This window comes from Pan troglodytes, chromosome 1 (genome assembly GCF_028858775.2).
Source record: "Pan troglodytes isolate AG18354 chromosome 1, NHGRI_mPanTro3-v2.0_pri, whole genome shotgun sequence".
NCBI classification, from domain to species: domain Eukaryota; kingdom Metazoa; phylum Chordata; class Mammalia; order Primates; family Hominidae; genus Pan; species Pan troglodytes.
In genome coordinates, this window is record NC_072398.2 from 206,164,480 (window position 1) to 206,178,011 (window position 13,532).

A 13,532-nucleotide genomic window follows, 5' to 3' on the forward strand; every position below is an offset into this window, starting at 1 on the left:
AATAAATATTGGCAGGGGGTGGCGTGGGGGAGAATGTTTAATCTCTCTAAGGGCCAAAAAAATGCAAAATAGCAATGAAATAACATTAAGTCAGCAAAGATACTGCTCTCTGTTAGCCGAAGCATAAGAAGATGGCATTTGCACAGGCACTGGGGGTGTGTAAACTAATGAAGTATTTCTGCAAGCCACTTGGTGAGATTTATCAAAAGCCTGAACATGTTCCTACCTTTCATCCACTTTTTTTTTGTTAACATTTCCTTAGAAACTCTGGCTAATACTTTGGTGATATTTATCATTCTCCTTAAAAATGTTCATATTTCCAATTTTTTCCTCTGAAACTTAGAAGTTGAAGTACAGTCAAAGCGGTATGTACAGAGATGTCCACTGCAACATAAATGTGTGGTGATTAAAAGCTGGAAACAACCTCGACGTCCTACAGTCAGGAATGAGTGAGGTGATTATGATGGGTCCTTGTGATTGAAAACATCAGGCAAATAGCCTTAAAATAGCCTTAAAATAATCAACAGAGGCCAGGTACGGTGGCTTACACCTGTAATCCCAGTATTTTGGGAGGCCAAGGTGGGCATATCGTTTGAGCTCAGGGGTTTGAGGCTAGCCTGGGCAACATAGAGAAACCTTGTTTCTACAAAAAAATACAAAAATTATCTGGGCATGGTGGTGCATGCTTGTAGTCCCAGCTACTCAGGAGGGTAAAGGGGGGAGGACTGACGGAGCCCAGGAGGTTGAGGCTGCAGTGAGCCAAGATTTCACTACTGCACTCCAGCCTGGGCAATAGAGCAAGACCCTGTCTCAAAAAAAAAAAAAAAAAATCAAGAGTTCCAGATGATATGGGAAAATGCTTATGGTATAACAGATTTGTAATAGAAATTAAGCTCTAAAACTCATAAAGGAAAAAAAAATCCTCGCCAAATGGGCTGGAAAACGCACTATAAATAGTCGTCTCTGGGTGGTAAATTTGGGGGAAATTTGCGTATGTGTTTCTTTACTGTTTTCTGTACTTTCCAAAACTTGTACAACGAGCAGAATTGCTTTGATAATCACTTAAACAATTCAAAACCTGTACAAAAAAAAAAAAAATTCCTCCCTGATACCCTTTTGATTTTCCTAGTGAAAAGTTCCCTTTATGAATCTTCATAAAGTAGGTTCAATAAATTTTTGTGAATGGATGAATAAATAGTACTTTTAGTCTCTTGAGAATCGTTTCTCACCTTCTGCTTTTATGGCCCAGTTATTTGTGTTCATGTCTTTTCTCCCTTGTGATCCTGGAAGCCTCTTAAAGGCAGAAATCACATGTCTTCATTAATTCACATCCAGCCAGGGCCTTGCACCCGGGAGGCATTCAACAGTATTATTTTTTAATGAATAGAGCATGCCATATAGTTAAGTGTGTGTGTTTTAACATTAGATAAATATATTTTTAAACATGAGATCAACATTCTGGTTGCCAAGGATTATTTGTTAAGCCCATTCCTTAGGAAGTCAGGGAACTCCCTAAAAGCCGACAAGAGGGGATAAAGATGTCATTCTAGTAGCAACTCTGTCCCAGCCTAGTTGCCATCATATGTTTTTGCTAAACACACTGTCTGGTCCAAGGAGCCCCCATTCTGCAAGCAACAGAGCCTTGGGTGAGTCACTCATCCTTAGCTCTTTCTTCAATGAGACGAGGGTCCTGGAATATTTCCAGCTTGATGTCATCAAGGTTTCTAAAAAATCTGATAATGCAAGCTGGCTTAGAATTTCAAGTTGAAAGGTAACTTTAGAACACTGCAGATTGAACAACAAAAAATCTCTATTGATAATCAAATCAATACTGTGCACCAGTGATTTGGGCTTCACTTTATGTATATTTTTTAAATTTATTTACATTTTCTGACCAAAAATCAATAAATAGTAAGGGGCAAACTCATGATGCTGGCGTAAACCATAGAATTCTTGGAGGATCTGTAAAGATTAGCAGCAATTCCGCAGTAAATTATTTAAGAGATGAGATTAAATCTTTTTTCTTTCTTTCTTTCTTTTTTTTTTTTTTTGGAGACAGAGTCTCACTCTGTGGTCCAGGCTGAAGCACAGTGAACCTAGTTCACTCCAGCCTTGACCTCTTGAGCTCAAGCGATCCTCCCACTTCAGCCTCCCAAGCAGCTGAGACTACAGTCATGAGCCTCCGTGCCCAGCCTTTAAATCATTTTTTAAAAGCATGTCTACGAAGGAAGGGAATGGAGAGGGCCCTGGGCTTTTCTTCTCTTGCCCCTTCCTTGATTGGAAAACCTCCATTCAGCCACGTGAGAATGAGTCTGCTGGCTTACAGTGACCTCTGCAGACGGCAGGGAGTTGCGTGAACATCTCTGAGCCAAGGAGGGGGAGAGGCCCCTTTTGCCCTCCCTGACCCCTCAAAGTCCCCCCTGCCAAGCAGGACCCTTTTACCCAGAAATGTGGTGCCAATGCACTTGGTGCGTGGTATTGGAACCATTTGGTTCTGCTTGCATTGCGCTCATTAGGCTCCTAAACTTCCTGCTGGAAAAGGCCACTTGGGGTGGCACGTGCCTGTAGTGCCAGCTACTCAGGAGGCTGAGGCAGGAGGATTGCTTGACACTGTTTCTTAAAAAATTAAAGAGAGAGAGAGAGAAGGAGAAGGAGGAGGAGGAGGAGGCGGCGGAGAAGAGGAGGAGGCGGAGAGGAGGAATACACTTGGGTAGCTGGGGAGCTCTGGACAGTTCCACAGCTGGGCTAAGAAATCAGCTTCCCTGAAGGTCACAGTGAGCCAAGATTGCACCACTGCAGTCCAGTCTGGGCAATGGGAGTGAAAGCCTATGAAAAGAAAATAAAAAATAAAAGAGAAAAGAAAGAGAGAGAGAAAGGAGGGAAGGAGGGAGGGAGGGGGGAGGGGAGAAGAGGGGGGAAGAGGGGAGAAGAGAAGAGAGAAGAGAAGAGAAGAGGAAAAAAGAAATCAGCCTCCTCGAGTCTCTTTAAACCCTGCACAGGGGAGGCGACAGCAACCAACCCAGTGCGATGTTAAGCTCTGGAGCCAGATGACCTCTATCGGTTCCTGGTGTGATCTTGGGCAAATTATTTAACCTCTCTAGGTTTAAGTTTCTTCATATAAAACAATGGGGACAAGAATAGTCCCTCCTCTAATAGACTTGAGAATATGAAGAGACTTGAAACATTTTTAAAACTTTAGCCCAATAACTGGTACATCGAGTTTAATGACAATTATTATCTGACTGAGGAAATTAGAGAAAGGAAGCACAGGAAGAAACTGAGGTTTATCTATTTCTTATAAGAAACTGGATCAGAAATGTGTCACTGGCTTCCCCAAAGGATGTCCCGAGGCCGTCCCTCCCCGTGGATGGGTGCCGCTTCTTCTGGCGGGGAAGTGAGGCCCGTCCGAGTCAGCAGAGCGGGGACCGCCCCGCCTGGAACCGTGGCCCCTTTTCCTAGTGCCCATGCGGCCCCTCCCGCGGTCGGCGCTCCGGCCTGTGCCGGGCGTCCAGGAGGGTTCGCTCGGGCTCCCGTGCGCGCTCTCAGAAGCAGGGAACTGGCGCCTGGCGCGGCGGCGGGGACGCTCTCGAGTCCCCAGGCAGTGATCGGGGCCCCCCGGGGGAAGGACGCCGCTCGGGGCCAACCGCAGCGGAGCCCTCGCCCTGCCGCGACCCAACCGCCGCCCAGCCCTGTGGTTCGCGGGCGAAGCGCTTCCTCTAGCTGCCGGTGGCCGGCCGAGAACCAGGGACATGCAGAAGTGCCAGCGTCGAGGCCCACGTGCGACCTGACCTCGCGTGGACATTGGCTGGCTCCGTCACACCCAGACCGCTGGCACTTCCCACCCCACCTAGGGTGTGAGCGGGTCCCTGCCCTGCCCCGCCGGGGGAGGCGCGGAGGTGTCGGTGCGCGGAGGTGTCGGTTCGCAGCGGCGCCGGGGAGCGTCCGTTCGACACAGGAAGGAGGGAAGGAGGCCGGAGGCGCCTTCGCAGCGCGCAGCAGCTCTGACAGATCTGATAAAGAGGAAGGAAGCCGACAACGCTGCTGATCGGGTCTGGCAGCTCCCCAAACTGACGAGGTCCTGCAGCTGTCCCAGCCCTGCTTGCAGAAGTGGCGCCGAAAGGAGGGGAACCGCGGCCCCTGCTGGCCACTTCGGAACCGCACCCGAGTGGTGACAGGAAAGCGAGCAGGGGCTTTAGGGACGAGGCCGGCTGATGCCTCTCGCAGCAGGAGGTGGGGGATGCAGGACCCCTCTGGGCCCGAGACCTCTACCTCCTGCTTGGTGCGAGAGACCTGCCCCTCAGGACAAACCAACCAAACGTGCTCTTGGCCGGGCGCGGTGGCTTACGCCTGAAATCCCAACAGTTTCGGAGGCTACGACAGGAGGATTGCTTGAGGCCAGGGACTTGACACCAGCCTGGGCAACAGAGCTAGAATCCTGTCTCTATTTTTATTTATTTATTTTTTTAAAGAATCTATATGTTCCAGCTGGACCACTGCTTACCTGGCAACCAACTACCTTAGTTGTCAGGGGCCAGGGAGCCAAGTCCACTCTTTTAAGGAGGAAAACAGACACACTTTTAAAGATTGCTGAGCACTATCTGCATATTGCTATATTGCCTAGCTTTGACTGTCATTTACTAACTGTGGGATTTTGAGCAAGTTTCGTTAATTATTTAGAGACAGGATCTTGCTCTGTTGCCCAGGCTGGAGTGCAATGGCACGATCATAGTTCACTGCAACCTCAAACTCCTGGGCTCAAGCGATCCTCCTGCCCCAGCCACCCATGTAGCTAGGACCGGAGGCTCTCACAGCCTTAATTTTTTTTTTTTTTTTTTTTTTTTTTGTAGAGACAGGGTCCTGCTATGTTTCCCAGGCTCTTGAGCAAGTTTCTTAACCTCCACATGCCTCAGTTTCCTCACCCATAAAATGGGAATAATAGTCTCTATCTCATAGGATTGTTAAAGAGACTAAGTTAATATATGTAAAGTGTTTAGAATAGTTCCTGGTATATAATAAATATGTGTGTTAAATTTAAAAATTTAGATTTTCAGGCAGGATGTGGTGGCTCACGCCTGTAATCCCAGCACTGTGGGAGGCCAAGGCAGGTGGATCACTTGAGGTCAGGAGTTCGAGACCAACCTGGCCAACAGGTTACAATTTTTGTATTTGTAAAAATACAAAAATTAGCCGGGTATGGTGGAGGGCGCCTGTAATCCCAGCAACTAAGGAGGCTGAGGCAGGAAAATCACTTGGACCTGGGAGGCAGAGGCTGCAGTGAGCCAAGATCATGCCATTGCACTCCAGCTTGGGCAGTAGAGTGAGACTCTGTCAAAAAAAAAAAAAAAAAAAATTCAGCATGGGTTGTAGGCTACTGTAAGTAGTTCCTTATTTTGGGGATTTTCTTGGTATCTTTCAACTATTGATTTCTAGTTTAATTCCACTGTGGTCAGAAAACGTATTTTGTATTTCATTCCTTTGAAATTTGTTGAGGCTTGTTTTATGGGTCGGCATAGGGTCTGTTTCACTAAAAGTTCCACATATACCTGAAAAGAATGTACATTCTGCAGTTGTTGGATATAGCATGCCATATGCATCCATTAGGTCAAGTGGTTGTGTTATTCTCTCTTCTGCTATTCCTATGTGTGTACGTATGTGCACACGCACGTGTTTTCCTCCTTGTTCTATCAGTTACTGAGAGCTATGTTAAGAATCTCCAATTATGAGGATGAATTTGACCTCATAATTGCAGGCATTTCTCTCCTTTTAGTTGAGTCAATTTTTATTTAAAGGTGTTATTAGATACACAGAAATGTAGGACTGTTAACATTTTCATAGTGAATGTTCATGATTATCAATGTCCTATATTGTAAAACATCCTTTTTCATCTCCAGTAACACTTCTTGCCTCAAAACCTACTTTGTATGATAGTCACATCTTCTTTCTTTTTATTTACTGTGTCAATGAATTAACTATTCCATTCTTTAATTTCACCCTTCTGGGCCCATATATTTGTCTCTTGTAAATAGCATATATTGGGTTTTGATTTTTTATCCAGTTTGACACTTAACATTGTTCAGCCCATTTACATTTCATAAATTTACTAACAGTGTTGGATTTACAGTTAACCTTTTGCTATTTTTCCAATTTGTCCTATGTTTTGTTCATTTGATTCCCTTGTCCTTTCTTTTGAATTTTTTTAAACTTCCATTTCCTCCTTAAGTCTTAAGATTTTTAAGTTATTTATTCTTATAGTTATTTTAGTAGTTACCCTAGAAATTGTGATATTTATCCATGATTTATTATCATTTTCTTAAATTGGTACTTTCACCACTTCCCAAATAACGTAAGAATCTTGCAAGTACTTAACTCCACTTACCTTCTCCATCACTATTGTTATATATTTTTTGTATTTTTAGTAGAGTCAGGGTTTCATCATGTTGACCAGGCTGCTCTCAAACTCCTGACCTCAGGTGATTCCACCTGCCTTGGCCTCCCAAAGTGCTGGGATTTGAGCCACCGCACCTGGCCTATTTTGGTGTTTTAATAGTTTTTTATGGTTGTTGCAGCAGTAGTATTGTGTTGCTGTGATCTATATCCTACCCATCAATTACTGTAAGTTTTTATTAAGTCTTGGTATCTTGTCAGACAAGTTCTCTTTCCCCATCTTCAAATATATGTTGGCTATTTGGGGGCATAACTCTTCCACATGAATTTTTGAATCCATTTATCTAGTTTCCAAAAACACCTGTTAGGATCTTGTTGGCAAATATATTTTAAGTAGTCAGAATTTAAATTTTCATGCTTTTGAGCTCTCCATCCATAAATATGGTATGCCTATCCATTGAACAAATTTCTATTAGGCCTTTCAATAATGTCTTGTACTTTTCTCCATAAAGAATTGCACTTAAAAAAAAAAAAGATACAGGGTCTTGCTCTGTCACCCAGGCTGGAGTACAGTGGCACAACCATAGTTCACTATAGCCTCAAACTCCTGGGCTCAAGAGATCCTCCTTCCCCAGCCTCCCAAGTAGCTAGGACTACAGACTCACGCTACCACACTTGGCTTTTTTTTTTTTTTTTTTCCTGTAGAGACAGGGTCTTGCTGTATTGCCCAGACTGGTTTTGAACTCCTGGCCTCATGTAATCCTCCCACCTTGGCCTCCCTAAGTGCTGGGATTACAGGTATGAGCCACCATGCTTGGCTAGGAATTGCACATTGTTTGATTTGATCCTCAATCACTTAGGATCTTTATTCGCTTTTTAAAGCACTTTTTGTTTATTAGAATAGGTAATATATTTACCAATTTCTAAAAACTTAAAAGTATACATTGATAATTTCCCACCCCTTTACCTCAGGCACCCAATTCTCCTCCAGAAAAAAACCAATGTTACCAATTTCTCTATTGGCTTTCAATGTGCTTACTATTTGTATATAGTAGTTATATAAATTTTGTTCCTCGATCTTGCAACTAGAAATCCAGCTGAATTATTTTTAGTATTTGTAAGTTATTTTGGATTTTATACACATACACACCATCAACATCATTACCTGCAAAGGGCAGTCATTTTGTTGCTTCTTTTCCATTCTTTATTCCTTTCACTGATGTTACTGCATTGGCTAGGATATCTCTAAATAAAGTAGCTGTTAAAGTAGCTGGATAGTAGCTGTGATAGAGGGCAACCTTGTCTTATTCTTGACTTTAACGAGATCGCTTCTGTTTCATTTGCTATAGGTTCTCAATAACAGTCTTTATCAGGTTAAAAAAAAAAGTTACCTATTTTGCTAAGAATGAGTAACATGAATATTTTAATCAAGTTATTTTCTGTACCTATTGAAATGATCCTATGGTTTTTCTTCTTTAACCTATTAAATGTGCTGAATCACTCATAGAAAAAAAAAAATAGTAGTCTCAAACACTTTTACCCCAAGTTGTTGTTTATTTTCATGAGGGGGGAAAAAAGAATCCTTTATGATAGTGAAAATATACTTTATTTTTTAATACAATAGCTGCCAGCAATATACTGGTGCTGATGTTCCAAAGAGAAAAGAAAATACATGCATTCTATAATAAGCTTTCATTTGCCTGTTCAAGAAATTATAAAGAAAATACTCCAATTCTGTTCAACATTACGGCTTGAGGAGTTGAAATTTTTCCATGATAAAAATATACTTTGTGTGGCCCAAACCTTGACTATTTATAAAGGATGGAGTTTTTAAAAGCCCACATGTATCAATAATGAATGCTCCCCTCTCTTTGAATTAAATGCTTAAATTCAAATTAATGCAAGAAATTGGTGAATCATTAAGTGATGAAATTTGTATCAAAATGTTCATGAAAAAATACATTTCTATTTCCTCTACATTTTTACTTTGTAGTTATTTTCTAAATGGGTTTAAGTGCACAGAAATAAATGCTATCTACATGCAACTCTGGAGAGATTCAAAACACAACAGAAGTTAACATGCCTAAATCCTAGAGTTGATCCACTTAGTGTAAGAATAAATGTCAGAAATCTCTTAATTGTATACAGATTGCTCAAGGATTTAAAGATAAATTGTGAAAGCCAAAATTACCAAGAAATAAAATCTTATTTGAATTTTATCACAAAAGTTAACAGTCCTAGTAAAAGACAACAGAACTGTATAGAATATCTGCATCTACATCAAAAAAGGGAAGTTTTATCAACTAGAATAGAGAGCTTTCCAACTGTTGAATACAATAATTTCTCAGAATCTCTTGGAAAACAGATCCATTCAGACTCCAATCTCCTCACTGAAGTAAAACACAAAAGGTGTTTAAATGAAGGGGAATGGATGTTAGTTGTAAAAATAAAATCAGATTATTTCCATTATGTCAATTCATATACTGCATGAACTGTCTACCATGAAAACTTTATGCCCCAAATTTCTCAAGATGTTAAACTATACTCTTTCCACAAACATACAATGGAGTTAAAGCATGTTGCTGGGTCGTCCTTTTTACTAGCTAGCTTTTGTCCATTTACCAATTTCCATTTCATTTGACTAACTTCCCTGATAAAGTGGTATCTGTCTTTCTACAGAGAAAAATAATTCTGTCTTCATCAAAATCACAATAGACATGCCTTCCTAGAACATTTAGAGGGATGGCCAGGTGTAATCACTGGTTTAATAAAAACAGGAGAATATCCAAAATGAAAATATTTGAGTTTCAAAATGAATTTTCATCACTGTATTCTGAAGAATGGAGTTCTTTCCTCTGTTAGCCCTCCAACTCGCACCACTCAGTCCACCATTCACTGGAAAGAACAAACCTCACTGCTCTTAATCTTTTTTATACTTTAAGCTATGAGGCAAGGTTCAGAATCACCAGAATGAATCCCAAGTTGCCACTATTTAAAAAGTAGGTGAAGAATGATAATGCCTGCCTGTGTACTGGTGCAGATGGGACATTTTCGCCCACTAAAACCACTGCAAAATAATGTCTCAATAGATAACTGAACAGTGCATCTTCCTTGAACCAGATAAATCATACAATATTTAATTACCAAAAAAAAACCAAGCGGGTACTCAAACTTTTGATAAGCAATAAAGAGTTCTAAGAAAGGTAAGGCAAAGAATCTTCCTGAGCCAAATGGATACAACATGGAGATTTTCTTATCTTTCATACTAAGCTAATTAATGATAGGTTCAAAAAATGCAGTATACTTATAAAAAGCCGCTTTCATAAAGCCAGTGCTTACTAAATGTTAGCATATCAAAGTGGGAGAAACACTGCCATTTTAAAGCAATAAACTTAAAATTTCAAGAAACAGCCTATGAGAAATAGCACTTCCTATACAAATTAGGTATAAAAAAATTACCAAAAATGTATTATAGTCACAATCACAGTCTTTGGAGTAGTACGTAGAAAGTCTGGTTTTGCTTTTGTCTTTTAAAAAAGAGTAAATATATAGCAAAGTTTTATTTTCAGCAAGTTCATCCTCTCTTGTTAGAGCACAAATAATTCCTGGTTTAGGGCTTCAATTAAAAAAAACCCCAAAAAACAAAACAAAAACATGCAGAGTGCTATTCCTCAACACGGCTGTTGGAAAATTTAACTCCAGGAAGTGCAATGAGTGAGATCAGGCAAAACTACAGTAAATACACACTCACCATAACTATAACTTAGTCCCAAAGGAATGAACAATCCTCTATACAAGGTAAATGGGGTGAAATGAGAAAATTGGTGACCTGTGTTTTATCTTTCTTTTTATAGGATGGATAATGCATTCTTTAGGTCATCTACATTAAATGTACTTTAGAAACAAAAATTTACTTGATATTTTGACAAACCCACCCTTCATTCCTTAGGTTAATTTCTGTGTTAATTTTTACATTACTAATCATTGTACTGCTATAGCTAAGTCAACTAAAAATCAGTTATGTAGTGTTGCTCAAAAGATGTACAAATAGCAAGCTCTATGATTACGTAAAAACAAGCTTTTTAAAATAAAGAATGCAATAAAGTTCCAAATGAATGGCACAGGGCAAAACACATATAACAAACGTATTTAGACAGAGTATCAGGTGCCCATCAGTTTCTCTTCTAAAGATAAAATGCTTGAGGAAGGTCTTGAGAAAACCCTCACTCCCTCTAAACTTTTAGCTTCTACATGGTGTCAGATGTTACAATTGGTATGAAGGATAAATGCTTTTAGGCAAAAGTAAAAATCTATCTACAAAGCAATATAGCAAAATCTGTAGTGACTTTTGTAGAAAGCTCTCTTCTCTGGTGGTAATATTCGTTAGTACATATCCAGGATAGACTAAATTGAAACAATATTTCTGATACAGTAGCAATCCTTTCATATACTCTTACTAAATATTACAAAATTCCAAAAAATACATAAATATTTCTTGTACCATGCATTATGCACCAGTTTGGGGCTGCCTGATAAAGTCGTGGCTACTATTTTTAACAATTAAACATTGCACCTCAAAAGTTCTGCCATCTATACACAGTGAATGGACACAATGGTGAGGGCTCCTGAGAGATGGCAAGCTACCTCTAAAGTGAAAAGTTTGTGGTGGAGTGTCTCCAAATTAAAGAGAGGGGAACCCAGGTAGGGGAGGTAGCCTGGGTAAAGGATTTTAAAATAATACTGCTTAGGAGTGTATATTTTAAGATAACTACTATACCTTGTCTATCCTTGATCCTAATCTTCAATAACTGCATGTTCGTGCAAAATACAATTTCTGCTCTACAGGAAGGAGTAGCCTGTTATGAAAAGCGTATTCTTAGGGGAAGACATGAAGACATCTCGTTTACAAACGCGATTTTACTTGGTGAGTCTTTTGGCTACATCACTATATGCTATTTCAACCTCCTTATCACTGGGACAGGTATTGGTGAACTCGTCCCTACTGTATGCATTAGTTAGGTATCTCCAGATGCCAGTCATTTCTTTTGGAATATCAAAGTTGCGATATTTTTTGGCCACCACCTGAAATACAAAGAGATCAAAAGTTAACAGACTTATTTCCACGTCTTGTAAACTAGACATATCTCTGATTTTGGAGCAAATAATTAATGCTCTAAATCTTTGAGAACTGCTTCTATATGAAAAAAAAGTCCATCACCATCATTCTAACCAGAGTTTTAAATAATGACCAAGACTGCAAGCTACACCAGGGATTTAGAAGTGTGACAGTGACTGCAAATAACTGCCTTGGACATCCAGAAAGACAGCCAAGTATAATCACTGGAAAATACTTCACAACACACATATGCTATTTTAGATCTGTTTTTGTTATCTTAGGTCTTTATTTACAACTAGCGCTTATTATTATTCTATTTAACAATGTGCCCAGCCCAGTGTCTCATATAATAAATGCTCAATACTTTTTGCCTTCAATAGAGAAAGCAAGGTGTGATCACAGAACAGAATTTGATAACATAAGTCAGTGTGGCAAACTCCAATTCAAAGTCACGCATTATATCTTTGAATTTGTATGCAGTCACAGAAAAAAAAATATTCATCTTTCTTATATTCCTCAATTTTAAGACATAATTTTCCATTTAACTAACTCTAGGGTGCTTCAACTATTGCCTAAACAGCATTGAGTTAAACAACTAGTCATATAAAATCAGAAATGTTTTGAGCACAAAGGAAATGCCACTTTAGTAAATACAATACAAGGTAATGGCAATGCGACATCACCCCCTACAGACCCACCTTGACAATATGCAGTTTGGGCAGCAGGTTGCAATCAGCTAATGTCATTTCATTGCCATCCAGAAATTTACGTGTAGAAAACTTTATGTCCTCCATACTATTTTCATCAATTTCATCAGGGAGAGGAGAATTCAGATATTCATCCAGTTTCTGCAGGGTTTTCAGGAGACCCCTCTCCAGTGCTTGGGGGGGAAAAAAAAGATGAGAATACTGTAAGAAGGAAAACCACTCAAGTCCCCAAGCAGAAGCAGACTCTTTGAGTCAATAACTGTTTAAAAATGTTTACTCTGAAACAAGGTACTGTAGAACAAAACAGACAAGGCTCCTGCTCTCCTAGAGCTCAATTATGTGGGGCAGGGGATGAAACAAGTTTGTTCAGGTAAAAGTATAAATAAGCATAATAATGTCAGGCAGTGGTATTTGTAAAAACTTGCTAACAAATGGCCGGGCGCGGTGGCTCACGCCTGTAATCCCAGCACTTTGGGAGGCCGAGGCAGGCAGATCACGAGGTCAGGAGATCGAGACCATCCTGGCTAACACGGTAAAACCTCGTCTCTACTAAAAATACAAAAAATTAGCCGGGCATGGTGGTGGGCGCCTGTAGTCCCAGCTACTCGGGAGGCTGAGGCAGGAGAATGGTGTGAACCCGGGAGGCGGAACTTGCAGTGAGCCGAGATAGCACCACTGCACTCCAGCCTGGGCGAAAGAGCGAGACTCTGTCTCAAAAAAAACTTGCTAACAACTAAATGTCCCACACATGAACACAAATGGTCCAACACATTTGACATTTAAACTGGAAAAATGGATGAGAAAAGGCAAGCATATTAATTCAAATCTAGGGATTAAAAAAATCTTAGAGACAGATTTTTGCCCTCATTTTTAATTCCTGCTCCCCCAGGAATATTTTGATTTATCAGCAAGAAATGTGTTAAGAAATACCAATTCAAACAATCCAAACAGAAAACCTGAGATTTTCAAAACTGTCTTATAATTCACAGGAAGCCAAGAATAGCACTATCTTGTACAAAAAACACAAAGGTCAGATTAAGGAGTTCAATTTACAATACTGAACTGGGAGCCTCTTTAACCAAATAGATTAAGATGCTCTGATTGTCATGATTCAGATTGTCATGATTCTGATTGTCATGATTCAGAAGAAAGGATAATAGAAGATCTGTCTGTTGTTATTCCATATTTTGATGGCATTCATTAAAGTGGGACAGAGCACCACTGTATATCTGGAAAGTCAAGGTTAGTGGCCCTCAGCAGAAAGGGGGTGGGAATGTCATTAAAAATATGGAATAACAACAGACAGATCTTCTATTATCCTTTCT

The 13,532-nt window shown here is 40.2% G+C and overlaps 1 protein-coding gene across 1 annotated transcript in view; it reads right to left on the bottom strand.

The window, feature by feature from the left end:
* Positions 1-7,967: 7,967 nt before the first annotated feature.
* The window catches only part of CLIC4 (chloride intracellular channel 4), a 95,300-nt gene continuing 89,735 nt past the window's right edge, over positions 7,968-13,532 (bottom strand). The window contains exons 5-6 of the mRNA XM_001168510.7: positions 12,199-12,380; positions 7,968-11,466 (exon numbers count right to left, since the gene is read on the bottom strand). Coding sequence (XP_001168510.2) covers positions 11,302-11,466; positions 12,199-12,380 — 347 coding nt within the window. The 3' untranslated portion in view covers positions 7,968-11,301. The remainder of the gene's footprint in view (positions 11,467-12,198; positions 12,381-13,532) is intronic.